At 41.7% G+C, this 27,929-nt stretch overlaps 3 protein-coding genes across 4 annotated transcripts in view; all 3 read left to right on the top strand.

Annotated features, from left to right (window-relative positions):
• Positions 1-7,633, top strand: part of LOC306830230 (uncharacterized protein) — a 41,518-nt gene extending 33,885 nt beyond the window's left edge. The window contains exons 9-14 of the mRNA XM_079353587.1: positions 2,723-2,836; positions 4,938-5,051; positions 5,282-5,328; positions 5,721-5,897; positions 6,138-6,288; positions 6,379-7,633. Coding sequence (XP_079209713.1) covers positions 2,723-2,836; positions 4,938-5,051; positions 5,282-5,328; positions 5,721-5,897; positions 6,138-6,288; positions 6,379-6,815 — 1,040 coding nt within the window. The 3' untranslated portion in view covers positions 6,816-7,633. The remainder of the gene's footprint in view (positions 1-2,722; positions 2,837-4,937; positions 5,052-5,281; positions 5,329-5,720; positions 5,898-6,137; positions 6,289-6,378) is intronic.
• Positions 7,634-9,698: 2,065 nt separating this feature from the next.
• clasrp (CLK4-associating serine/arginine rich protein) lies at positions 9,699-20,583 on the top strand. 2 transcript variants are annotated; one of them, XM_079353589.1, is made up of 21 exons: positions 9,699-9,818; positions 10,847-10,986; positions 11,302-11,399; positions 11,510-11,611; positions 12,045-12,124; positions 12,517-12,601; positions 12,719-12,855; positions 13,089-13,185; positions 13,807-13,885; positions 13,973-14,046; positions 14,141-14,182; positions 14,273-14,461; positions 14,879-15,193; positions 15,271-15,456; positions 16,550-16,589; positions 18,369-18,429; positions 18,654-18,712; positions 18,812-18,858; positions 18,953-19,038; positions 19,241-19,265; positions 19,927-20,583. In XM_079353589.1, the coding sequence occupies exons 2-21, from the start codon at positions 10,888-10,890 to the stop codon at positions 19,979-19,981; spliced, it is 1,956 nt and encodes a 651-aa protein (XP_079209715.1). In that variant the 5' UTR covers positions 9,699-9,818; positions 10,847-10,887; the 3' UTR covers positions 19,982-20,583. The 2 variants fall into 2 exon arrangements, 1 of the variants encoding a protein (XP_079209715.1); XR_013779938.1 differs by lacking the exons at positions 19,241-19,265; positions 19,927-20,583 and having other exon boundaries at positions 16,550-16,593; positions 18,953-19,037.
• Positions 20,584-21,132: 549 nt separating this feature from the next.
• On the top strand, positions 21,133-26,181 carry znf296 (zinc finger protein 296; the record flags this gene model as incomplete). The annotated part of the gene is made up of 3 exons (XM_079353183.1): positions 21,133-21,403; positions 23,585-23,944; positions 26,174-26,181. Exons 1-3 carry the CDS (start codon positions 21,352-21,354, stop codon positions 26,179-26,181), a joined length of 420 nt encoding a protein of 139 aa, XP_079209309.1. The 5' UTR covers positions 21,133-21,351.
• Between the last annotated feature and the right edge of the window lie 1,748 nt (positions 26,182-27,929).

Raw genomic sequence — 27,929 nt, 5'->3', positions numbered from 1 at the left:
AAGGAAACTAACAACCAAACAAAAGACATTAAATAGTTAATATTTGTCATTAAACAGTTAAGCGATGAAAGTCAATCATATGTTGCTAATATCTACAGGTTTAGAAAGAAAGTCTCTCCACTTATTTAAAGGAAAGTTGTCGTCTCTAAACCATCGCTCGCACACATACTTAAAATAATGAGCAGCGTCAACTAGGTCTGCATGTGTTCAGTAGAAAACTAGAGCTGTTTTTGTTTTTGTCTATTTAATGTGATACCATCAGTTTGTTTGCTCTGTGATGAAACTAAGAGAAACGGAAAACTCTACAAACCCTTGTGTTTACTGCTGCACTGACCTGGGTGCCTTTTGTCCTCATTAATAGAAGTTTAGTGTTCAGTCGTTGTTTGTTTGTCCTTGAAAAAATGAGCTGCGAGACTGTCTATCTCTGACAATTTAAAGACGGGGGTTTGTAGAAAGATGCTCGTTGAATATATAAAAATTCAGAGCAGCTTTAATGACCTTGTGGCAGATAATCAGATCCAAGAGTTTAATCTGATTCTCCAAGTACATTAGACTTAATGTCATTCAAAACAACAAAAGCCTTGAGCTCAGATGGTGATGTTGATTTTATTCAGCATCACAGTAAAGATTCTTTAGTGTTTACCTTCGGCTCATGTCATTGATTGTATATTTTTTAAAGCCCTTTAAGTTATAATAATTCTTAATCGCCATGTTAACAAGAACATTGTTTTAGTTCGGTACGATATTTGGCCCATCATAACAAAAATATTCTAATACAGAGATTCTGCAATGATTGATAAAAAAAAAATTGCTGTACTATCATAAAATGATCCATCACTATATCTTGTTAACTGATGGATGTATTTGCCCCTAAAAGGATTTATGAATTGATTCACTGCCAGTTAAAGTCAGATTCACCTAATATTACTTCATCTTTTAACTTCTTTTTGCAGCTCTATGACGTTCAGCCACTGTCATCTGATCATGTCATCAGCCTCACCCTGAGGTGACATGAAGTTGTGATGCACTAAGTCCAATCAGCAGGGAAGTTTAGAGCTCAAGTTCTTTCGTTAAAATATGGATTTTTTTTGTGCCTAGGATTCCAGAATTGTATGAAAGGAGTCAAGAAAATGATTTGTTAAGATGGAGGAAAGCGTTTATCTGCACAAATTCAATGAATACAAGTGCAGCTGAACTGTTTGAAATTGAAGCAACAAAGTCTTAGACTTCCTAACTTTTAAATGCAAGTCTTAGTCAAGTTTGGAAAGACTTGGAATTGGAAACTCCCACAATCCCACAACGATAATTTAAACAGTCTCTGAAGACATCATCAGGGTATTCTTCTTAACAGCCGCAGAAAATATGCTCCCTCTTAGAATGCACATATATAGCCCTCACATTTTTTTATGATCTCTGACTTCCGTGTTTTGGAGCAGATGAAAAGGTCAAACATGTTTTTGTTTCTGATGTAACAACTGAGCTGTCACAGCAGTCTCTCCCCGGATCCATCGTCATGCGAACTGTCTGTTTGTGTTTGTGTGTGTGTGTGTGAGTAAAACATATATACAGAGCATTCACATTGTGAAGTAGTGTGTGTGTGTGTGTGTGTGTGTGTGTGTGTGTGTGTGTGTGTGTGTGTGTGTGTGTGTGTGTGTGTGTGTGCAGGTGAGATTGGATCAAAGAGGTCATGGTCTGTCAGAGCTGCGTGTGTAAACAAGCAGCGTTCCACATCCTCTGTTTTCACCTCCATCAGGATAAAGTGCACGTCGAACACTGAAATGCAAACAATAAGACTCATTTTATTAAAAACATTTTAAAAAAAGTGTAAGAAGAGAGGGATAAACAGAGGAATAAAGGCAGAGTTTATTTTTGCTCTTGTTATTTGTCCCTGGCTTGATTAACGGTCTGGGAGGCAGTCTATCTCTGTCCCTGTCTATGTTGTGGGGGGCTCTCTGGGGGATACACAGCGAGAGGATTGTCAGGCTTGCAGGGAATGACAACCATAACCACAACACAGCTCTGCTTTCACAGTAGATTTTTATATATGTGTATATATATATATATATATATATATAGACTATTAATTAATTTATGTTTGTTGTGAATTCTCCGTCGAGTTTTGGCTGCGTGTTATTGCTTGGGTTGGAGTCAGGGTCGGGTGGATGGAAAACGCTTGTTGTGCAGGGTTAGGTAAATGAAAAGGCTATGAGAGAAAGAGTGAAGGGAAAATGGGAAAAGTTATGATGCTGCACAAATATGACATGTGTAATAAGAAGTTATGCATGGTTAGCTTATGAAATGAAGGATTCTTCTTGGTTGTTTGCGTGCTGTTTCCTCACATTCTCTGTCTTGCGTTATCTGTTTTTAATTCCCTTTCAGAGGAGTGGAACCACGCGTGGATGCTCTATTTTCTATTTTTCTCTTCTCCCCCATCAGACTTTATTTAAATTCCCTCATTCCTTTCTCTCTGGGAAAGGCTTGAGGTGTCCCCCATGTACACGCAGCAGATGATTGTATTTATCAGTGTTTGCACAGAAACCGGAGCAGCAGAAAAGAGAATAAAAACACGCTGCTGCCAATGCATCCGCATACCAACACCTCTAGTCCGCATGATGGCATCACACAAACGCACACACACATACTGTCTCTTGATATTCACCCACACATTCCCATTACACAGATCAGTAGTTCATGTGCATTGTTTTCTCTCTTCTGTTCACAGCGGTGAGGCAGTGTGATCGGGGCCCCTGTGGACGAGGAGCAACGTGTGAGGAGACTCCTGGAGGTTACCGCTGCATTTGCCCGCCGGGATGGACCGGACGCACGTGCCAGCTGGGTCAGTGGGTCATATTTAAATATGTTTTAAATATGTAAATATACATGAAAGGGTCTTGGACACTGAATAATGGAAGCCTGCCAAGCCTTTTTTATGGTACTCCTAAATAGATCATACCTATCCAACAAAATGATTTTATACTACATTAACTAAAGGGAAATAAGTCATAATGAAGGTCATGATTTCATCCAGAATTAAGACACAAATTTAGGTACATAAAGTCAGTTGAGTAGCTTTAGTTGTCAGGAAAATATCGAACCTTAAGTTTCACTTTCCGCAGTACTATGAGAACTCATTTTACCCACAATTAGTTAAAATGAATTCATGACCTTAAAAATGGCAATTTACAAAGAAAATGACCAAGTTTAACAAGCTGTGGAAGATTTCAACACATGTACAAATTCTACCGATCGGTTCATTTTACACAAGGTTAAAAGACATTGTTGTAAATCTGAACCTGTTGGAGTTGAGACATAACTTCGGCGTCTTAATTCAATGCTCTGAAAGTTAAGATTAGACGTGTGTTTGTACTAGTGATAAATGGTTCATAATGTAAAACGGTCAGTACAGTCCATTGCAGTGCACTTTTAATGGGAACTCCCGAAGCATCTTTTGATAAACTTTTTTGCACAGATCTTCTAACAAGCTCAATCCACTTTAACGCACGACCACACAAATGTTGTGTTTCAACAAGCGACATGGAATAATTTGTTCCATTTGAAGTGAAATTTGCATTTAAAACAAAAATTCAAAAAAGCTGAAGAGCTAATTCAGCATGTTAATCCTCCTACCCTGAGAATCAGTATTCTCTAAATGCACTGTCACGTCCCTTTGGGCTGCAGTCGCTCCCATTGATGAGTGAACTACCAGAGGGGTCTTGTGTTAGATAGTACAGCAGAGAGGAAAATGTATAGGTCCAGGACACATTCACAGACAGACTCACACACACACACACACACACACACACACACACACACACACACACACGGAGGACTTACTAAACGCACATACAGTGACGGCTCGGGGGTTCTGAAGTAAAAACGGAGACATATTTCAGGATGACAGCCTCTCCTGCTCCTCTGTGTTACAGCGATATGTCACTCTGACACTTGATAATCCCCCATAGTTCCACATCACAGGTCAGTACCTTACAGTGTAACACACACACACACACACACACACACACACACGGTGTTCAAACAGAAGAGATAAAACTCTTTATAGCCCCAGCCGAGAGGCAGAGCATCCGTGTCTTAAATAGTGAAAGGCAATTATACTTTCTATTAGTTTCACTCTTTTATTAGTCAACGTCTGTCCCCGTATTTTCTCCTATGGTGGGTAGGATCCTCCGGCTGTTCCCATAGATAACACACACACACACACACACACACACACACACACACACACACACACACACACACACACACACACACACACATACACACACACACACACAGATGGACACAAACACATTCACTCTACGGGTGCTAAATCCTAATTGGCCTCTCAGTGACGGTAACAGGTTTAGATTACATATAACTGTCTGAATACTTCCTCTTTATTCATTCAGCGTTTCTTTCTAATCCTCTTCCTGGGCTATCAGAGCGGAGCCCTCAGGGCTTCCCGGCGTTTACACCCCTGGTGTGACACGGAGGGGGCACAAAAGTTAACAACAGCAGGGGGGTCTGTGCTTGAACAAAGATGTAAGATGATACTTCCAGGTTTTATTGGATGTCCTCTGCATGTATGAAGATAATGTTTGACACTGATGCAAGGGATAATTCTCCACTTCATGATTCCATTCAAGCCTTTACTTCAAAAATGTAGATAACTTAGGGCGAGCCGGTGGCTATGATTATTCAGGGCCTAATAGACAAACAGGATGAGATGTAGTAGTTATTGGGAGGTTTTCCATCAAATCCACTTGGTTCATTTACTTTAAACTGATGAGTTCAACTCAAGCAACTTTCAACACTTAGAAAATTAGCACTTAGCATTAGCATCCCGACTCATCACATACGTTAACCTCATTTTGGTGCTGGAGTACAATCATCTCAACAAAAGAATAATGTTTACCTTTGTTAATTCTTCTTTTCTTTAGACACCGATGAGTGTGAAATGAGTATATGTGTCCACGCCCGCTCCTGCCGCAACCTGATAGGTGGATACCTGTGTGACTGCCTTCCTGGATGGACGGGGTCCAACTGTGACATCAGTAAGTGTGGACAGAAAAGGAGAGGCAATGAAGGAGAGGACAGGAAAAAAAGAATAACTTGAAGGAGAATCCTTGAAGAAAGCAAAAAGGAAGTAATTAAACTGAGTTTCAAATTTTGCTTCTGAAAAAAAGTTCAGACTTAATTAATTATTACAGAGTCATACCTGCATTCCTATGGCATTAAATTTGATATAGTTGAATGTGATGTAACTGTTTTCTCTTATTTTTAGGGAACAGTAGCTGTCAGGGTTTGTGTTTGAATGGTGGACAGTGTGAGGTAAGTGTCCCGGCTCGGAGACTGGCCTCTCTATCTTTCTCTATTTTGCTTCATTGTGTTCGTCTTCCCTGTTGATGTAATATGTGTACCTTCTTCCTATCATACCTTCGTCTTTCCTTAGAATGAAGAATTCATGACAAAAGTATTTCATTGCTTTAAAAGTAAAGCAATGAAAACCATTAGACTTGTCAAACTATTGTCACATCAGGCTTTCTTCGAATTTGCTTGCAGATTGTGTGAAGTATTTATTCTCAAAGGGAAAAATGCCTGACTCAGATCTGTGACAGAGTTTCTCTTTCTGCTCTCTTGTACCCTTTTCCTCTTCTTAAAATGATCAATCTTTCTGTTTTCCATACATAAATAAAACACACACTATCTGCTCTCCTCCATAGGATCACCTGTTAGGGTCTAGATGTTCATGTCCCTCTGGTTTCTCTGGGAAATACTGCCAAAATCTTCCAAATGCCTGTGACAGTGCCCCCTGTCTGCATGGAGGACAGTGTGTGGAGAAAGACGGACGGACAATCATCTGTAACTGTCCCCTGGGATATTCAGGAACCTTCTGTGAGGTCAGAGAACTGAAGTTTCAAAAACAACATAATATCAGATGAAAAATGAATATGCACAGTGGAGGAATAAATGAATTAGCTTGAACTTCCCTCTCTTACATGTTGCCACAAACCCTGTTGTCATCATGTCTGAATTTCAAGCTGTTTCATAGAAAGACTTCTAGAGAATTAACTTGAGTATATATTTCTGGTCAAAATGGATGTCAGCAGTTCTGCAACTATTTTGTTCTATTATTTCAGACACTTTTGGATCTTTGCAATCCCAACCCGTGCCAACAGGGGGCCTCCTGTCACAGCGTAGATGGCAGGTTCATGTGTGCCTGCCCTGAGGGTTACTATGGTAATGAGTGCATGAGCCTCAAGAATCCTTGCATTGGTCACAACTGTCCAGGTGAGAAAAACCTGTTTGTGTGTCCGTAAAAGCACAAAATCGCAATGAAAGACCAGTCTAACTTGTCTTTCTCTGTCTCTGTATCTGTAGGAGCCATGTCTGACACGACGCACAGCGGCCTCAGCTTCTACATCATTCTGGTGGGCGTCATAGCTTTAGTAACAGTGTGTGGCTGTGCGGCCTGCGCCTTCATCCTCTCCTGTCTGCATCGAAAGCGGAAAAAGGAGCAGGCCGTCCCACAGGAAGAAGGCATCAACAACCAGAGGGAGTTTGTCAACCTCATCAGGAACGTAGACCGTCCCACACCCCTACTGCCCCCCGCTGTCCCACCCTCACATCCTACAGCCCCTCCCCCCGCCACACGATGCTACGAGGAGATTGAACTCACCCTGCCGCCCTCCCCTGCACCTTCGCATTCTTCTCCTGCACTAAAGCCAGCCCATGCGCCCAAACTGGACATTTCAAACCGAGAGAGGGAGAAGTTGAACCGCTTTCACTACACAGACAACCAAGAAGTGGAAGCCTGACACTGAAAAGAGGCTTTTTTTATACTTTCTTTTGCGTCTATGCTCGCACAGGCCTTTTCCCAGATTTTTCATTGTTGCAGTCATGGGATATCTGAGGAGTCAAGGCTGCTATGTAGAAGGTTCAAAAGTCTTGCTGTGTCATTTTAAGTGACTTGTTTTCTACAAATATGAGAAGCAGCAGGTGCATAACGTTTGAGAGAAACACTCCTCTTGCCTCTTGTTAATCTGGAGAAACCTACAGACTTGGTTGGGAGTTCCTGAGATTCTGAAACGAAGAAAAAAGGGCGAACATCCTACTTAAGAACCTGTTTTTTTGGGTGCTTGATGCCATCTGATCAGTGTTCAGATCTCCATTTCTGTTTCAGACTGAGATTAATGAATGGATGCGTATTTAACACTCTGTGTGTTTCTGTGTCTGGTTGGGTGTACGTGTGTGATCCTGAAAAAGAGAATGTTGTATTATGAGTGTCTGTGGTGAAAAAAGAAAGGATAAAGGCAGTTTACTTCAAGGACAGACAAGAAAATGTAACCACATTGAAGAGAGAGAAACTCTTGGAAGGCTTTCAAGCTTTTGGAAAACTGTTCTAAAAACTATACACTGTTGCCTATTGTGTCTGTTATATTACAGTTTTAAAGATGTATGATTTTTTTCATACCTGTGTGTAAAATAGCTTTTTGTACATGGATATATTGTACATATTGATGCCCTTTTTGTACTGTACTTCATTGTTTAAGTGTGCTTTCTTTGTCCCATCTCACTTTCCATTTGGAGCAACCAGCACACGTGGATCGTAATAAAAGTGCATTTACCAATGATACTTTATCAAAATTATCTTTAATTATAACAACAACTAGCTTTTAAATGTCCTACAGGCAGAGGGAGGTGTGAGCTCTGGCACATGTCATAAACTGTGGTGTTAAAGAGAGAGTCGTGTGCTTCTCATCCACTTTAAATGAGCATAAAGTGCAGGTTTCTTATGTTGTGTCAAGTGTGATGTAGTAACACTTTTGAAAGCCAAACTTCAGAATTTAATGAGGGTGCAACAGAGAGTATTTTGGAGATCTAATTTTCAGTTTATTTAATCGTTTGTAACCTAGGCTACACACTATACTGCTAGTTGTTGATAGTTTGGAGTAAAAAGACAACACTTGTGTTCACATGTTCAAAAATTGCTCACGTGTCGCAAAGATGCATGGACTACAGTTGTTATGGGTAGCACTAATTCTTTTATCAGACACCTGCAGAGGTCTCAACTGATCAGAGCGTCTCCACATAAAATAGACACAGTGCTCATGTCAGCAGCAACGCTTTAACTTAATTTACAAGTGAAATCTCTGGAGTGACTGTATACTGACAGGATCAGAATATAATGTTGAGAAAGGAAATGTTTTTTTTCTGCACATCTCAAACGTACCACACAAGGTCCCTACTGTGAAATATGTATAGTATATAATCATATTTGCTGCACACAAACCTTTACAGTTTGTGTAACAGCTTCTCTAATCTGTAAAGAAAACCTTTATACAGTGATACAAAACAATTAATTAACTAGATGACAAGCTTGTACATCTTAGTATAACAATGTAATGATCAATTGATCTGGGATTTAACAATATCACATCCTTAAAAAGGGAAATATAAAAATTAAGACTCAAAGAGTTGAAGACAGCATTAGCTTGGAGCAATGAAGAATCATAAATGAATATAACTGAAGTGCGTATTTTATTTTTTATTTTTTCCCTTTGAACTGGTGGGCGGAAAGAGGAAAAGAAGGAAAGAGGGATCTGTAAGGCGTGTGGGAGGAAGTCAGGTCCGTGTGAAGTTGTACGACCTCTTGTCGCCCGCCATGCTCTCCATGAGGCGTGTCGGAGGCCGTTGTAAAATTTGAATGGAAATAAAGAGGAACAACAGAATAAAAAAAGAATAACAAATTAATAATATTTACTTTGTATTGCAATGATATTACTATTCATTCAAAACATCACCATCCTCGTGATCATTACTACCATTAGTAACAATTAATGGTATTATTATGGTCTTATGCTATCAATAGAGATGGGGGATGTGCCAAAAAACCTCCCTGCCTGCCTACCACACAGACGCTTGTGCCACATTCAGTACTTAAAGACGTTCCACAGATTATATGTTTTTCACATTTTGATTTATTTATAAAATTGTAAAAAGAAATGTTATAGTTTTTGAGGTTATCAAACATTTCCGATTATGAAATCTAAAGCTGTTACACAGAGGCATTAAGGTGCGTTAAGAACAAACCTAAAAAATAACATATACTGTACATCACTCATTGCAAGATCTTAACAGTAGACGTCATACTGATATGGAAACAACCAAATTGCTGTAGTATCTCATCTTTGACATTTATCCACCAAATGCCCTGGATCCTAACATCCAGGGCAGAGTTATCACACGTTGATCTCAAAGGACAGTGAAGATCAAAGTTTAAGGAACATCTCCTGTGTAATGGGGACATCTTGTGGTCATAGCACATAGAGAAAACTTTTGGCTTTGGCTGTTACATTTATTCTTTTTAACATAATGTCTGTTTTCAATTTTCATTCAAATAAAGTTTCAGATTACATAATTTACATATTAAGCAATACTACAGTGCTGTTGGGCAGTGGGCCCGTCAGAGAATAAAGCTTCATAGAGGCAAACACATCTGGAATGACCTACACAAACACAACAATGGCCATCATGTTCCTCACACCTTCACACCTGAATAAAAGTATATCGTGTCTATGAGTAGATTCAAAGACATAATATACGTATATTAATAATATTATAATAATATAGGTATATTATGAGTCTATGAGTATACAGTACCTTTGATTGATAGGTGTGCAGCAGCGCCGCGCAGGTTGATATCGGTACTGCACCGAACACAGTTCACTACCCTGACCAGGAGGCGTGTGTCACTCTGCACGTCGCCTTTGGTTGAACGAAACAACCCCCGTTTCTCTCAGTGTTAAAAAAAACAACAGGTACAGTTTGAATTTCACAGCTTTATGCTTTTTTTTTTTGGAGCAGCTGTATTTTATTCTTTGTTGAATGTGATATACGTGTTGTTCCTAACGTTGTTGCAGACTAGCTTAGCTAAGCTAGGCTAACAGCTACATAGGCCCGTGCTGCATGCGCAACCGACGTGTTGGCTAACAAACTCTAGCATAACTTTTATTTCATTTAAAAACATCATTTAAGTTAAATATCATTGATTTAGTCCAACTGCGTTAAAGGAGTGCCATAGTGACACAATTAAGTGAAGTTGTCGATACACGAACAAAGCTGTGGTGTGATAAGCTAGGTTAGCTGATTTAACATGAATCTACATAAACCTGAGTTAATTCTTCCTTTAACATTAATATATGATGCACTTCACACTTTGGCTCATCACACAATGATTTAGCGCTGTTTGAATTATGCAGCAGTGTCGACAGGATAATAAACATTTCCATATGTTGAGGACCAACCCACAGAAAGAGAATCAAACATTAGCTTTAAATAGTTAATAAAACCTTTAACCTTTAAACATTACTATTTAATGAATAATCTTCGATGTATTATATTTACTTTTGTCAATGATTAAACTGTTAAAAACCTGAAACTGACACACTTAGGTCTTTAATTTCTCTGTAGTTTATTGATGAGACAATGTTAACCATAAAGAAAATTACATAAGAAATCTAATTCACTGCTTTGAATTGTTCAAACAGTATTATGCTCAATAACACCAAATGTACATATTGTGATTAATAACATTTAGGAATGTCATCAATAATAACACCAGCCTTAATGTTTGATTCTTTGTTTTATGAAGAATCTTTCTAATGGGATTGGGGGGGTTTTTCTGCTTTTTTTCCCCGTTTAATTTTTTTTAAATATTCTACCGGTCTTTTTTTTTTTTTTGTGAATCTTTGTTGTGTGTCCGTTATTTCTCTAGTTCTCCTCTCGTTCCTGTGTAACCTCTCCTGTCTCATATCTACTGTTTTATTTCCCATCTTTTCCCTTTCAGCAACCGTGCCCCGCCGCGCCCCCACCCCCAGCGGAGCCGTCATGTGGCAGGAGGCCCGCAAACACGAGCGCAAGCTCCGTGGCATGATGGTGGATTACAAACGCAGAGGAGAGCGACGGCGGGAATACTATGAAAAGATTGTAAGAGTCTTATCAACTTATCTAGACAGAGTCCTTTCCTTGTTGTTGGCTTCTGAATTCTGTCCAGACTGATTTAGTCTTGAGATAACAGTTGGATATAACATTTAGACTAGATGCAGGATCCATATAGAGAAGACTGGGATACACTTGACTAAGAATTCTTAATGTAGCCACCACATGCAGAGCCTAAATCTGCCTTTGGTCTCTAAAAAAATGAGACTGGGAAGTTTAAAAGGCTGTTTGTGTTTGGCCAGGCATTCTCAGTTGGTCAGTTTTAAGCTATTTCAATTTTTATTGTCGTTTTGCCTCCCTTAGAAAAAGGATCCAGCTCAGTTTCTGCAGGTTCATGGCCGAGCCTATAAGATTCATCTGGATCCCGCAGTGGCTCTCGCTGCAGAGAGCCCCATAAACATGTGAGGAAACGTGTACAATACATTTGATATTCATCAGAAAAACCAGGAGCATGGTCCTTGACTGATCTTGCTGGTCATATGATGTGACTTAATTCTCTTGTTTTTAAAAGGATGCCGTGGCAGGGAGATGCCAACAACATGATTGACAGGTTTGATGTCAGGGCTCATTTGGACTACATCCCAACGTACACGCCTCCCCTGCTCAACACATCGTAAGTCTTTAAAAAGCCTTATGCCACATTTAACATAACTAAGTCAGGGAGGAGACATTTAGAAAATACTCTACCTTGTATAGAATTTCAGCCCTGTTCAAAAGACTGAAGACACTGCTGATGAAGCCAACACTGCACTCAGATCTTTGTCTTCCTCAGTATACTGGAGGTTATTTATCTGGTGTCTGTGGCGGTATTTCCACACTGTTGCAGTGATGCATTTTAAGTCAAGCAGCAATGATTGGGTTGCCAGAGCTTAACTGCGTTTTGTTTTTGTTGCACGATAAAGTGTTCCTTGCTGAACACTCCTTCTCCACAAAAATGCATTCTCAAGGTCCCTTTTTTCTGCCACATGAAATTGTACTATACATCACTTCACTGTTTCTGCTCCCATTTGCCCTGGTAGAAATAATGTTCTCTTTGCCTCTTCCAGAACCCCAGAGCAGGAGATGGAGGAGAGAAAGTGCAATTATGAGCGCTACAGAGGCCTTGTGCAGAACGACTTTGCCAACAGTGAGTGGAACAAACTTTAAAGCTGATCTTTTATGGAAATATTCAATTTGATTTCAGATCATGAAATAATACTTAAAATCAGGGCTGCACAGTATGCTGTTTTAGTATCTTTTTCCTGATATCTACATGTGCTATTATCACTATATATGTTTGCTGGATGCTTGAGGCAGGTATTCAGTTTCCCTACACGATTATGAAGGCTGCTCCACACAGTGTGTTTTGCAGCAAACGTATAAAGATCAAAATAAACATTTGATTAAATGTTGGAATGCAGTACGGCCTTCTCAAGTCGATGTTTTATCCGACTGTGACTGTCATCCTGTGAACTTTCCTTCATTGGGTTTCTTTTGCGTTTGTGTTGTGCTCTAAAACTCCCACCTGTCCTCCTACAGTCTCTGAGGAGCAGTGCTTATACCAGATCTACCTGGATGAGCTCTACGGCGGCCTGCAGAAGCCAAATGAAGATGAGAAGAAAAAGTATGCATCTTAAATGCGAAAGCGATTGTTTCATCCTTGTTTGGCATATTAACATACTTGTCAGGTTTTGTTTTGAGAATGTCAGTGTATTTATCCCTCTCTCCTCCCTTTGTGCAGGCTGGCTGAAAAAAAGGCCACCATTGGTTACACGTATGAAGACAGCACTGTAACAGAGCCGGACCCTCAGTCAGACAAAGATGAAGACAATTCAGAGAACAGTGAATCAGAGGAGGATGAGGGCATCCCAGATATTGGTGAGGAATTGTTTTTTGGGACTGAATAGATTTAGCGATATGAAATGTTCATCGATTTAAGTAAAATCCTGCAGAAAGACACTTGCATAGTTCCTTTTCTATTTCAATATTTAAGTTCTAATTTCTTTTTTTATTCTGTTAGTTTACTTGCTCCATACTAATCATTGGTCCCTCACAAACTTGGGATCTGTGTCTTGGAGTCTTTGTCTCATGTTGTGTGTTTCTGTGTACAGATGTTGAGGTGGATGTTGATGAGCTGAACCAGGAACAGGAGTTGGACCTCAACAAAATTGCAACGCCGTATGGAATGGCTGAAGGAGACTTTGTTAGGTAACATTTTAGTGGTCAGCTTTCGAGAAAAGAAAAACTACACCACAAATACACCTCAACACAGATCCACAACATCTCCACACGACTGTAATGCCAGGCCAACTGCAGGGGAGGGAGAGTCACCCAAAACACAAAACTGCCATGTTTACGTAGGCTGTCTTTCCATTAAAGCGAGGCACTACTTGTTTTACAGTGTGTGACTTGAGTGCTGTATAAAGATAATAATGCTTTATTTATATGGCACTTTTCATACAGAGAACGCAGTGCTTCTCATAAATGTATTATGATGTAATTTGCCGCTTTGGTAACAGTTTTTTTTTTCAACTTAGTGAAACAGGAAAAACAGTAAGTTTAGATGAGGACATACACAGAGTCTTTACTTTAAAGGGAACCAGTCTGACACATTGAATTTAAAGAAATAACTGTCAACCTGTGCTTGAGCTCAAAGGCTCTAGAGCTTCATCAGGGACAGATGAGGAAGAAATTAAAAACTAAACGTGCCATGTTTGTAGGAAATAATTTATTTGAGAATAAGTTAACTACGTATATAATTCTGTCTTTTTTTTAATACTGACTTGTTGTTAGCTTATGACTGTGTAACACATGATACCCGTTTGTCAGGATGTTGAGGAAAGACAAGGAGGAAGTGGAGGCCATCAAACATGCCAAGGCGTTGGAGGCGGAGAAGGCCATGTACTCTGTAAGGAAACATCCACTGAGGAATTTACATGTTTGTGCGAGTCGTGTGATTTGACTATTTTAAGTGACTTTTTTTTGATGACCTCAGGGCCGGCGTTCTCGTAGACAAAGAAGAGAGTTCAGGGAGAAGAGGCTTAAAGGTCGACAGATCAGTCCGCCAAGGTAAACACAGTTTGTCCTTATAGAGATTATCTCGTTGAAAGTTCACTCGCCTGAAATATTTTCAAACTCGTATCCTCTCTCTCCTGTATACTAGCTATGCAAGAAGAGACAGCCCCACGTATGATCCCTATAAACGGTGAGTTTTATGTTTGGTCCTGTTTCTTTTGGTTTTTCTGATCTGTTCGTGTCTCTGCGTGTTTGACGTTGTTTTCCTGATCTCTCTCAGGCCAGAGTCGGAGTCGAGCTCTGAGTCACGATCACGCTCTCGTACTCCCGGTCCAGAGAAGATCACCTTCATCACCAGCTTCGGAGGCAGCGATGATGAAGCCGCTGCTGCCGCACAAACAGTCCCCCCTCACTCTGGCCACGCCCCCTCCAGCACGCAGCACCCTGCAGGTCATAGCAGGGGCTCCCGGTCGGTAACTTTCCGTCTTCCTGGCTTTTCATTGGTTAATTCTTCTCATATGATATTTGAATGACGAAATGATCGCAGCTGTTGAGGCAGAGAGAAAATTCATGATAAAACACAGCTCTTATTTTGTAGTAGGTGAGTGTCTGCACAGTCCTTAATGAACAGGATAAATTGGTCACTTTCCGCTCTGAATGTTTATTGAGGAATGGAGGTTAGCTTGGATAGTTCATAAGCATTTATGATTTTGCATGTGACAGCGATGCAATAAGCAGGACTATGAATCTTTTTTAAATATTTGACAGATAAGTTCTTCTACACAAAGTAATGTTAACATTTTTAATCAAGAAAACAGACATATTGTTGAGGTAGGCTAGGTGCTTGCCTGGTGTTTTTATTAAATCGTTGTCTCCTTCTGTCCAGGAGACGAAGGTCCTCCTCAAGCCGCTCCCCTTCCTCCTCCTCCTCCCGCTCCTCCTCACGCTCCTCCTCTCGCTCAAGCTCTCGTTCACGCCGCACAAGGCGTGGTCGCGGTGGAAGGGACGGGCGCCGATCCAGGACCCGATCACGGTCGAGACGGCGTACTCGATCTCACTCTCGAGGTAGAGGAGGAAACGGAGGAGCTTCAACCTGGAGGAGACGAGACCGCACACGATCGCGATCCAACGACAGAAACAGAGAGCGAGACAGAGAAAAGGACCGGGACAGGAGACGATACTCAGCTCGAAGAAGAACAAGGTAACACAATTCCTCCCAACAGTTATTAATTAACAGCATGCAGAGCCCTCACCTGAACTCTCTCTTTTTCCTCTCAGGTCACGTTCCAGCTCTCGGCAGGGGGGCAGTTTGAGGAGAGGGGGGCGAAGCAGTGCAGGCCACCGGCGGGGAAACAGCAACAGTCACAGTCCCTCTCAGTCCCCAAAACGTGCTAACCACAGTCCCTCCCCTTCCCACAGAGGAGCCCCGCCCTCTAGCCTCAGCATCTGTGACAAGTTAAGAAAGTAAGCAGAATCAGTGGAACAGTGGAAGTCCTGATAGATTGACAGTGACCCTTTTGAATTTCCCACTCATACTTTACACTGCTGACTGGACCAGCAGAAGCTCAGTCCTTGGTTGGGAACCGGAGGGTTGCCGGTTAAAGTCCCAATGCGGACCAAAAATATAGAAGTTGGTCAGGTAGCTGAAGAGGTCCCAGAGCACTGCCGAGGTGCCCAAAGGCACCGAACCAGTGATCAGAAGAGACTACAACGTACACAGTAACTCATCTAGGAGTATAGGACACGGGAGCTTCAGGCTAAAAATGTTTCTGGTATTATGACACCACACAGAGCTCACTCACACACTGCTTTGCCAGTAAGTCATTAACGCCTCACTCTCCTCATGCTCAAGAGAAAATACAGCTTCCAAGTCACACACCCACTTCTACCTGGCAGTTCTCCACACACACACGCCTCTTCTTTCCACCTGTTACTGCACAACAGTGGACACTGCAGTATCCGTCCTTGCGTCTGCTGCAGGGACTTTAGAGTCTTTGACCATTTTGCAGCTTCTTCATTGAGCTGCTTTGACTCTACATCTGATCATTTGATGCTCATGGAGAAGTGATTGGGCCAGCCAGCGTTATAGAAAGCGAACCATTGGGCCGCTGCGCCTTTTCTCTGGGCAGATCATTCGAAAATGAGATGACGGCACTGTTTTCAGTTTCAAATGGGTGTCACCCAGTGTGAAGATTCTACAGTTATTCTATGAATTGATTAGTTGATAAATTGAAAGAAAATAATTGCAGATTGTTTTGATCAGTTAAGTCTGCCTACTTGCTTACTGCGTTACTTTGACATTCATTAAGATAATTTTTAAATTGTCACTTTAGTTTTGGGAATGGTTGAAGTATTCATCATTTGATCAATGGTAGAAACGCGTCTTTAGTTACGGACCTTAAAATAGTATCTATCCCTTTAGGTACTTGTATTCTTGTACTGCTTTCGCTGTTGTGTTAGTTTTTTATTTGATTCACAATACATTTATTTCCTCAACAATAAAATCAAGATGTCTTCATCCCTGCAGCTGATTGTCTTTCCTCTGTCCTTTCTCCAGGCCTGAAACTCCGGGTGGTAAAGAGACGGGAGCTGCCAAAGTCAGTAAGAATTTGATCTAGCTGGTTTCTTGCTAAAGCCTACGCCTCCCTCATCCCTGACAGGCTGACATGGTTGTCCAGCAGACAGGGATGTAGAAGCTGTTGTTTCCCCACAGAAAATGAACTGACGATGTGATTGTTTTGTTTTTTTCCCCCCAAACAAAGTGGACACGCACTGCAGCAAAACCCCGTCAGCACTTCGCAGTTACAGTATTTGACACCTCCTATGTTGTTTTGTGACTTCGTGAAAGACTGCAATAATGCTGCTTTCTCTGTATGAGTGAACATCCTGGCACTCTGTGATGTCATCATCAACCTGTTGTGTTTATAGTCTTCAGCGTCTTTATCTCTGTTTGTAGTCTAAAATTCACTGCAGACTTTCCACCTATCAGCGATCAGGACAGGAAGAGAATGAAAGATATCGGGCTGCAGATTTTTTGCGACTAATCATTTCATGCAGTCATTGAAGAGACGTGGCTTAAGGTTTTTACCATTTATAAATTTTCCATTTTAAAATGAGACTTATAAAAATTAAAATATATTCATACCAGATATGATAACATGGTAACAGATCCCCGACACCCAATATTGGCTAATCTCTTGTTTTTAATCACCAAAAATTCCAAGGAAGCTCCTGCATACTGAAAACGTGTCTTTAATTTCCCCAAAAAGTAATGTATCGACCTCTTTTAAAATATTAAGTTATATATATAAAGTTAATTATCCCTCATAAATCTGTGAAACCAGCCTGTGAATGTTGTATTCATCTTCCTGTCTTTGTGCAAGAAAGTGCTCGATGGTATTTTCCACGATGTCAAACTGTTTCTTTAAGGACAAAATAAGTTCATATTTGCTGGTATGTAAAACAACACGGACTGACGTTTCTTCTCACCCCAGATTTGCATTTGCTAATAACAGATTTATCATCTGCGTCTGTGTCAGGCATGCCTCCAGTGCTGTGACCTGCAGTTTTTCTTGCCTGGCCAGGTTGAAACGGCCCAGTGAAGGGTGTGTCTAAACGCTAGCGGCTCTTTCTTAACTCAGCCGACCTGAACTTGGCCTTGTTTCACTCCCCGACCCTATTCTCCTCCTCTTGCTGCGATCTTTCTCTTCTCTAATTCTCTGACCATGTTCGTACATTTCAAACATATTGTTTGTTCAGGCTCATGTGATTTGATCTCTAAACTCTTCCACAGTCTTTTCTCTGTCCACACCGGGTTAGGGTTATCCTGAGTCCTGCACGAATCTAGTTTGCAAACCTGCATTAGCAAAGTCTGATTCCAGAACTAATCCAAACCGACCACTAACCGAAACCTGAGACCACCAGTACCTGCTTCTATACCACGCCACCTGTCCCACACACGGGCTGACTCATTCATTTTATATGTATTTTTATTGGAAGAAATGCGTATTTTCACACTCGTTTCATCCGAAACTTCATTTGAACCCTTTTTTAATATGAAATGTTCGTCATTGTTGCGTAACGTTTCTCTGCAGGTCACTGATCACCTCGTGCAGGACTCTTGACACCGAGCACACAAGCGTTCACACACTTTACAGCCCCACCCCAAAAACAGCGTGCTTTTTAAGTAAACAAAGATGGTTTACATTTGATCTGTGATGTCGCCTGTGGTCTTTTTCTACACCAAGTACTGTACGTGAAGCTGATCTGGAGTAACAGCACAGTGCCTTTAATCTAGCTCTCACACACAACCACACACTTACACAGATTAAATGGGACTCTCAAAGAATGTGCTAACACTATTGTGTCACCTGCAGCCCAAGATGACCCCACAAGAGCGGCTGAAGCTCAAAATGCAGAAGGCACTCAACAGGCAGTGTGAGTAGAGCTGAGCGCAATGCGTTTGTGTTTCTCCTCATGGGTGCAGGAGTCTAAATCATCAACACTTAATTGTCATTACCTAAAAGTCTGACAGTTACAGCTGACGTAGCCGGACAGCCACATACATGTGTAAACGCTTACAGAGCAGACAAAGTATTAATATAAACCCTTGCTGTATTTAAACCTGATTAATTTATGTTGGGTTTTTTTCCGTTCTGCAGCCAAGGCGGATAAACGAGCCGCTCAGGTGAAGATCCAGCAGCAGGAGAATAAACGACAGGTGTGTGTTTTTGATGTGAACTTGAAAAAGTCAGCAAGAAGAAACTTTCCACAAAAAAAAAAAAAAGAACCTGACCTCATTGATGTTGTTGTCTCACAGGAGCGAGAAGGAGAGCTACGAGCCATGGCACGCAAGATTCGCATGAAGTAAGTTATGAGTGTGTGTGTGTGTTGAAGTGCGTAAGTGGACTGTTTGGCATTAGTGTGTTGCAATGGTCTGACCCAGAGGCTCTGTATTCAGGGAGCGTGAGAGACGAGAGAAAGAGAGGGATGAATGGGAGCGACAGTATGGGCGACAGAGCCACTCCCCCTCTCCTTCCAAATCCGGTAAGACTTCAGGTTTCTGATCACATAAAGCCTCATGGACATCATGACGTATTTTTGTGTGTGCGAGATCCTGGATACTCAAAAGAAGAAACCAAAACATTGAACCAGCCTTCTGTCTGACTGACTGGCATCAGTTTTAAGTGCGTAAAGATGTCTGGCATGCTGTTGTTTTGATCATTGCTTTGTGTCCTCTGTCCCTCAGGCCGCGAACACAGCTCACACAGAAGGTACGCAAAGCACCTGCAGGAATCTGCACAGCTCTGATGAAGCACAGTTCATTGTGGGATTTCTTCACACTAATGCACAAACAGTGTCCTCATCATGTCATGTCTCAATAACTTTCAGTGCAGTATTTGAGCTGCAGCATTTCCAATACCCAATCAGTGTATCAAGTCTGAGGAGAGACATTTCTTTATGAGGAAAAAAAACAAGAAATAATTCTGTGTATCTTTACCTGTGACGTTGATGCCCTTTTTCCCCTTTAGTTTGTGGCTAACAGATATATACCGATATACTGTCTGTGATTTGCTGATATTAGCTGATGTATCGATCATTTATTTGGCAGGGTGTAATCTTCATTTAAAGGTATGACTTGTATTAGATCAAGTCTGTTCTTCTTCAGACAAACCAGAAAACCTGTATTAATCAAAAGTATAAAGAGTTTAATGATAATGTGGGATTGTTGGGTTACAGAGTTGGGTTGAGTTGCAGATCTCAAATAAATAGATTTTTGATTCTCCAAAATGATTGAATACATCAGGACTGTGTGATCACTTTTGAAAACTTTTATAAACTACATTATAATCAGATTTTTGAGAAGAGAGAGATCTGTAGTTTTCTGTCAGATTGCACTGCTCTTCATACTGATCTCTTTTTTCATTCTTCCAGGAGGTCTCGGTCTCGTTCTCGTTCTCGGTCCCGGAGTCCTTATTATCGATACTGAGCTGAAGGAGACGTGAACACATCCTACAGAAACGCCATTAATACACAAACTATCAAAGAGGCTAATATGTGGAAGTATGAAGCAATGGACTGGCACTGCGCTATCTGAAACTGTCTGAACATTACATTTTGACTGTGATACCTTTAACTTCACTAATTACACAGTTGATTGGTTCAATCTGCGCCTTTTATTTCAGCTTCATCCTGAAAAGAGAGTGAAGGTTTATTATGAGTTTCTGTTTTCTTCTGCATGCTCTTTTTCTGCCTGAACACTTATGGATTTTCATCTACTTCAAACGATATAATGCTAAGCAATATCTCAACTTTTTACCACACATCTTTCTTTGTATCATTATGCCCACTCTTAGCCTTTTAATGGTAACATCTAGGACTATTTCAAATAAATTTGATGAGCTGATGTACATTTATGGATATTTAGAAACATGAATTTAAGACTTGTTTATGAAAGAAGTTCATCGATAAATTGAATCCACCAACCTCTTTTTTTTTTGTACATAGTTAACAGAAACAGATCACTTATTGTTGTCAGTAAAGTGGAATGTTAAACACAAAACAATAAATAAAATCAGTCTTTTGGAATAATTGACTGTTTTCTCTATTTATTCCCATTGCTTAAAGGTTAATCAGTGTCTGTTCATTGACAAATTGTCTTCTCTTAATTTGTGGTGTTACACAAAGAGAGCTGCAGCTTTTTTTCTACCAGCAGGTGGCGACAAATCTCAGTTTTGCAGCAAACGCTGCCTTGATTTCTGACCATTCATTGAAACTTTTAAGGCTTTCTTCTTACTGTTGTGCATGTTTTTATACGAAATTAAATTATGCTAAAGAAGTGGAAGGGGAAGTGACTGGTATGTTGGTACTTTATTTTATTTCTGAAACACCTGTGAGGATGTATGACTCCGGAACAGGTGCAGAGGAACAAAGTCTGTCTGCACTTAATGCTGTGAAGATGTTGATTAAAATAGTGTGTAGCACACAGTTTAAGAAATACAGAGGTATGGTGTAATAAAGCTTAGAAAGGTGTTGGAAAGAGTGCGATACTCGGAAGAAGGCGGGGTCAGGGTCTTCGGAGTGGGGCGGGCGGTGCCTACACTCGCCCATGCCCCCTTTTGCCCTCCGTAGGCTGCGGGGGGAAGAAGCGTGAACTTGAACGCAGCCTTCACAGCTCAGTACGAGTCCACCAGGCAAAGGCCAGCAGACAGTCTTTATCAGTCCGTCCCCTTCGCTTGGGTTTCGGTGAACTTCTCGGAGCAGCCGGACGCGTGCTGGTGTTTTGCAGGAGGTGGGGGGTTTTTATTTATTTGCTGATTGAGACCCACGAAGGTGCCCGCACGCGGGACGCTCGACGCGATGTCCAGGCGCAAACTTGGAAGCAGACCGCAGCACCTGAGTGTGATTCAAGGTAAGCCTTGAGGAGAGCGGCGATCTGTGGCCACTGTCTTTTTTTTCCCGGTGAAACTAAGAAAATTAAAGTAATCGTTTTGGGTTGTTTTTTGTTTTGTTTTGTTTTTTTGCTCTTCTGCAGCATGATTTAAAGACCTGCTGGCAACATTATCAAATGATAGATGTTTTGCCTATTGAAATTTAAAAGAAATCCGCAATATGAGTTAAAGTATCATTCTGTATATACTATCCTCCTTTAAGCCAGGTTTTTAATAGGCTATTTGATTAAGGTTATGATCGTTTTCTCGTGTGTTTGTTCTGATGTGTTGCTGTGTGTTCATAGAGGACAGACCGGTTTACTGGCACGCTGTTTTCACAGGTTACAGGTCCGAACATGATGATTAATCCAGGTTACACTATGATCAAGTTTCTCTGAAGGTCTCCAGTTTGGTCCAGGACATTTTACCTGCTCTGCGGCTGAGACTCTGTCTCACCTTATGAAACTGAGTTATTTTAATATTTGGATAATGAACTTTTGTCTCTAAACTTAAAAAAAAAAAAAAATAAACATTTTGAAAGACATTTTTACGAGTTAAAGTCTTTGAACATTTAGTGAACTCTTTGGATTACAAAGAAACGTGATGGTTGAAATGGAGTAAAAAAGAAACTTGACCGTCATTTATGTTTTACAGTTCTTACTGGAGACCAGTCGTGCGTGTCTGCTGTGACCACAGCCACTGACTCAACTGTGTGTGTGTGTGTGTGTGTGTGTGTGTGTGTGTGTGTGTGTGTGTGTGTGTGTGTGTGTGTGTGTGTGTGTGTGTGTGTGTGTGTGTGTGTGTGTGTGTGTGTGTGTGTGTGTGTGTGTGTGTGTGTGTGTGTGTGTGTGTGTGTGTGTGTGTGTGTGTGTGTGTGCGCGCGCGCATTGTGACCGCGCCTTGCAAGTCTGCACAAACAGCGCGGCCCAGAAACAGGAAAGGTGACATTTTTTCAGAAACAACTGGCGAGATCCGACTTCAGACTATACTGTCTGTACCTGTCCTGTTTGTTAGCCGGCCCTAGTTCAGGCAGCTGGAATCTGATCAAATCAAGGTGTGCCAATGACCGAGTTGTGCAATAACCTACTGACCATCCTCCTCTTCTAATGAGCTCTATCACAGAGACACTTTGTTCATACATTAGGTTTAAGGCTGAGTCTACTTCTTCAACGTCAGACTTCCTCGTCAGGCTGAATCAGACTGAAAACACTCTGAGGCTGCTCTTATCGCAAACACCTTCAGTCATTTATTTCCATTTCACTGCAATCCACTTCCGGTTGAGAAACTCCCGTTGACTGTGGCTGGATGAGCAAGTTGTTTTGAGAGTAAAAGGAGATATACTGGGTCAAAATGTTGATAAAACACTCCTTTCACCTGTCAGCACATGGTGGTTATAGCATTAAGAAGAGGTTAATGTTGCTGCTGATGTAGACAGTTCAGCTCTCTGTGAGCCTCACTCTGAGTGAGCATGCTGATCTGTTCTGGGTCGGTTAAAGGAAGTGGTCAGTTGGCTGAGCAGATTGGCCTTGTTGCTTGAGAGCTCACAACTGAAACTAGCACTTTCAACAAACACGCCTGTTTGTTGTTCCACTTACTGAGGTCTAACGGTTCTTGGTGTGCCACTTTTGATTTTTAAAGACGATGGTCATCAATCCCTGAGCCGAAGTAAATGGGTAGCCTACTATTACCAGAGAGTAGACCTGCACGTTCTGGTGTTGTCCAGATATTCATTCCTTCTGATGATCTGCTGCCACAAGAGAAGGTCCAAATACTACATACTGTATACACTACATTGAAAAGATAATATGTGACCACCATCAATAGAGACACAGCTGGATAAAATGTGACCATTTAGGTGACATTATTTTTTACACACCTGACATGTTATAGACTGGATTTCATAGTGACATCCTCCAACTTCTCTTTTTCATTGACCTAAAAGCCAAAGACTTAAAGATATTCACTTCTTTATTACAGGGGACTCTGAACTCCCAGACTTTAAGGGGTACATCTGTTTGAATCTAGTGTATTGAACCGTTGAAAGTCTGTGTCAGTGGATGACTCCACACTTTGTTTTCATACTTTTGCATCTTGTATAAGTTTGCGTGTTCAATTTTAAATGCCATATCCACAAGTAACAGAACTTTCTGTATGTTTCTCAGATGGCACTGACATGGCAGATTGCACCAGCTCCTCAGACGACCAGCGTCCTCCTCCTCCTCCTCCACAGGTCCGAACCCCTGACGAGTGTCGTGACCTCCTGACCTGCGGCCAGTGCAGCCAGGCTTTCCCCCTGGCCCACATCCTGTCTTTCATCCAGCACAAACAGGGAGGCTGCCGCTCGAGAAACCATGCCCCAATTGCTAATGCCACACCCCCGTCACCTGCCAACAGGGCGCTACAGCACGGTGCAAATGCCGAACCAGGGCCAGGCTTCATTGAGCTGAGGAGGGGGGCACTCAGAGAGCGAGGCTGGGGGGGAGAGCCCGGTGCAAAGGTGAAGGCGGAGCACAACAGAGCAGGTAAGGAAGAAGCAGAACTAGGATGGCAGGTTGTTAATTAGTGACTCTGGTTTTTGTTTTGTTTTATTGTTTTGTTTTTTTTTCCAACACAACCCCCACCCCATCTTATTTAACAACTGGTCCCATTCCTCCCTCCCGAGTCCAGCTCATTAACTAGCCGTTGCCATTAGCAGACCTGTGTGAGTTAGTGACGCACAGGCTAATTGTGTGGAAAGGATAGGCGTCAGGAGCGTTCAGAGGGCACCCGAGGGTCCCCCAGGGGCTCAAACACTGCACAACTAAGCTCCAGAGCTGCCTCCCATCTCCCTTACTGTCAGTCTCTGAGGTGGAGTGGACAGGTAAACATGTTTCTCTGTCATCCACCACATCTTCGACAACAGACCCTCTCTCTCAAATAACGGCTCAAAGCAGCACAGTTTCAGGGATTTAGGAAATGATCATGTTCACTTTTGAGGTTTGATGTTTGTGTTGCACATCAGTGTGAAACAGAGTGGTGGATGTGAGGCTGTTTCATGCGGCTCTCCTCCCCGCTGTCATGACACCGTAATGGAGGACGTTGCATCATGTGCAGCTTCTCCGCCATCTCCCACATGTTCTGCCCGAGGCCGAGCCACCTGAACTCCTGGGAATCTCCTCCTTTATTATCGTTTTTTTTTTTTTTCATCATCTTGTTCACCTTGTTCTTCCCCTAGCTAAAACATGAGCACAGAGTCACCTCAATGCCTTTTTCTTCTCACCCTCTCTTGCTGTTTATTTTTTTTTCACAATAGATTTAGAGAATCAGTCATCCTTGAATTCACATTTAAGCTGTTATGCAAAATGTCATCCAGTATCAAAGTTCTTGAGATGGAGGAGTCTCATTTGAAGGTCATTTCCAAAGTGACAATTAATCAGTATGTTGTAAATACCTGCAGATGGAGCTTGCATCTTGTTCCACACTAATAGTAGTCACGCATGCTCCTTTGCATATTTTGAAACCCTCCCTGTCATGTACACACACGTTAGCAGTTCCTTCCTCTGTGTAACGCTCGGGGGACTGGTGCCCCAGCATTTCCGTTTGTCCATAACCTCTCTTTTTTTTTTTTTTTTTTTTTCTCATTTTCTTTTTCACCCTGTTTTCCATCTCGCTTACAGTCAACAGGACACTTCAGTAATTTGGTGCCCACTGGATCATACAGCAAACAGAAACACGTGCAGGAGGGCAGAGAGGGGAAAGAGCATGTGAATAATGCAAGCGTGGATAAGTTTGGATTAAAGTTTTATTAGCACATGTAGGCTGCATAATTGTAACTTTAACTCGGCTTTTAGAGTTTCTATCTCTTCAGATTTTATAGTTTGTGACATAAAGTCCTTGGTTGTTAAATTAGCAAAGGACAGTTTTTTTATTTTTTTTATTTTGGGGCATCCTGCAGCCTTTGCCAGTAATAGGAAGTCTTGTTTGACTTGAGATGTTTTATGGCAGAGAAAGTGAGTATCTGAAGCTTTAGAGATGACTGAAAGTGAAAGAGCAGTTATCCCACAGCAGACAGGCCCTGTGTGTCTACTTTCTGTATTTGAGGCAGAGGGGGTAGAAAAAAGGGAGCGGGGTGGATTACTGAAGAGCCGCGTGCATCTGTCTCATTCCTTTTTATTTATTCTCCTTGTTTGTTTTTTTTTTCTCCTCATCTTCGACCCCCCCCCCCCCCCCCACTCCTCCTCATGCTTATTTCTTCCCCCCATCTTCAACACACTTTCGCTCTGCCCTCTTTCAATTCCCCCCCACCACCCTTCCCCTACCTCCCTCCTTCCTCCCCCTCCTCTCTTTTCTCCTCCCTCTGCCTCTCAAGGGAAAAGAGATTCTGCCTGCTGCTCGTTAGTGCTCCCAGCCAATCTGCATTTTTAATTAGTAGTTATTGCTTCTGCTTAATATTCAAGTGCTACCACGGGCCAAATGGGAATCCTTACAAAAAAAAAAACGAGGAGTGAGAGAAGGAGAGAGAAACCGGCTGGGTATTGTGTTTCACTCCAGGACCCCGAGACAAAAGCCCCCCCACCCCCCCACCCCCCCTCAGGGAAAGATTTGGAAGCTTTTTTTGGGGGGGGTGGGGGGGTGTAAGGTTGAAGAAGAGTAGCTGGGTTGGAGGATGGGTCTCAAGTACAATCCAAAGGGGGTGACATATTTTCATGGTGTCTCCTGGCCCCCTCACACTACATTATAATCTTTTTATCTCATTTTCGTTTTATCTCCAGAGCCCTGACCTACCTATCTTTCTCTCTCTTCCTCTCTTTTTTCCTGCTCTCACTCTTCACCCTATTTTTTAAGAAGTATCTGAACTTCTCCTGGGTTTCTCTCCTCGGGCTAGGTTAAAGGACATGAACAGTGCGGCTCCTCTCGTCTCCAGACAGAGAGAAAGAGGGAGGGCGGGGAGGAAAGAGGAAAAAGAGAAAGAAACAGTTGCTCTTTTTTTTTCATCTTCACTCTCCTCCTTTTCCCCCCTCCAGTAAAATACAGAAGGATTTGACTTGAGGAAACATGAAAGAGGCTTATACCAGAGTCGGCTTTGAACCTCTCCAAAAAAAGAAGGAGAGGGAGAGAAAAAAAGAACTGTTTCCCCCTCAATTTGGGGATCTTCTCTCCAGTTTTGATTTATGCAGAAAGCCCTCATTTGTCAAGCAGGCTGAGTCAGTGCCTGATTTGCATAAAGCGTTCGTTTGCTACGTTCTGCTAATTAGCAATTTGCAGCTTAATTGGAGAGAGGCTCTCGGTTAGAAGACAAAGCTATCCACACGTAAAAATATCTCCAGATGTACTTCTGTGTTGGCCTTTTTTGTCTTCCGGAGACCCATTTCTCACCTCTGCTGTGGGTCAAACTTTTCCCTCGATTTGTTCTTTTTAATCATTTTGAATTTTGTTTTACCAGAATTATATTAGAGTTGATATTGATAAGTGTGTGTGGTACTTTCTCAGTAAATATGGCAGTCATCATGATGATGTTCATGCTGAAGTCGCTACAGTCAAAAATTCTATCTCAATAAGAAATCTTTATCATCTATTTTGTAAACGCCAAAAGTATGGAAACTTGTGTTTGGTAGTAACGATGCGTCTTGGTAGTACGTCATATAGTGTTGGAAAGCCTGTTTATTTCCCTTTTGAATAGTGGCACATTTGTAAGGAGCATGATTTTGTGGGATGAGGTATGTGGGTTGCGGCCATAAAAAAAACGTGCCAAATCTTCTTTGCCAATGCCAAACTCTTCAAGGATGTTGACTCTTGTTTGGTGTCATTTAGTGGATTAGATGATTGAAGTCTGAAGACACAAGAGATGTTGGCAATCTCTTGGTAGTTTAACAAACAGGAGCCTCACGCTGGTCACCAGCCTGGTCATACTCTGCTGTAGGATGGTATCCCATTCTTCAATCAGCATGTGTCACAAGTCAGCCAGTGTGGTTGTGTTGGTCACTCTGTCATGAACAGCATGCCCAAGCTCAAATGTTCAATGAGGTTGAGGTCAGGACTGCAGACGGGCCATTCCAGCCTCTCCACTGCCAACTTCTGGCGCTAGACTCTGATGTGGGGTAGATGTGTGGACAGGCGTTGGCATCTTGGATGATGGATTTCAGTCCCAGACTGTGGAGACATAGTTGCAGAATCTCATCTCGATATCTGTCTGCAGTGAGATTGCAGACAATGATATCTCATTACACTTATTATAAGCCCTGACAAGTCCAGATAGATCTTATTTAAAGATCTAGAAATAAAAAATAACTTGTTAGGTTAAATTCTATCTTAGTTAGTAGGTCAATGTCATTTCTTGACTAATGTAAACAGATATATTTCCACAGGACCAGCAGATCAGGCTTTGTTTTTTATGTTTCATATCTTTGAATGATATCTGCTCTGTGTGAATATTTAGAGCTACAAATGAAACGAGCAGACTTTCTGAATTTAGATCTTTGCAGTGTAGCTGTCAAATGTTGTTCTTTTCTCCCAAAATGACCTACAAAA

The sequence above is a fragment of the Symphodus melops genome (assembly GCF_947650265.1).
Source record: "Symphodus melops genome assembly, chromosome: 10".
NCBI lineage: Eukaryota > Metazoa > Chordata > Actinopteri > Labriformes > Labridae > Symphodus > Symphodus melops.
The sequence above is the reverse complement of the archived record's forward strand: the minus strand, read 5'-3'. Positions and strand labels throughout refer to the sequence as shown.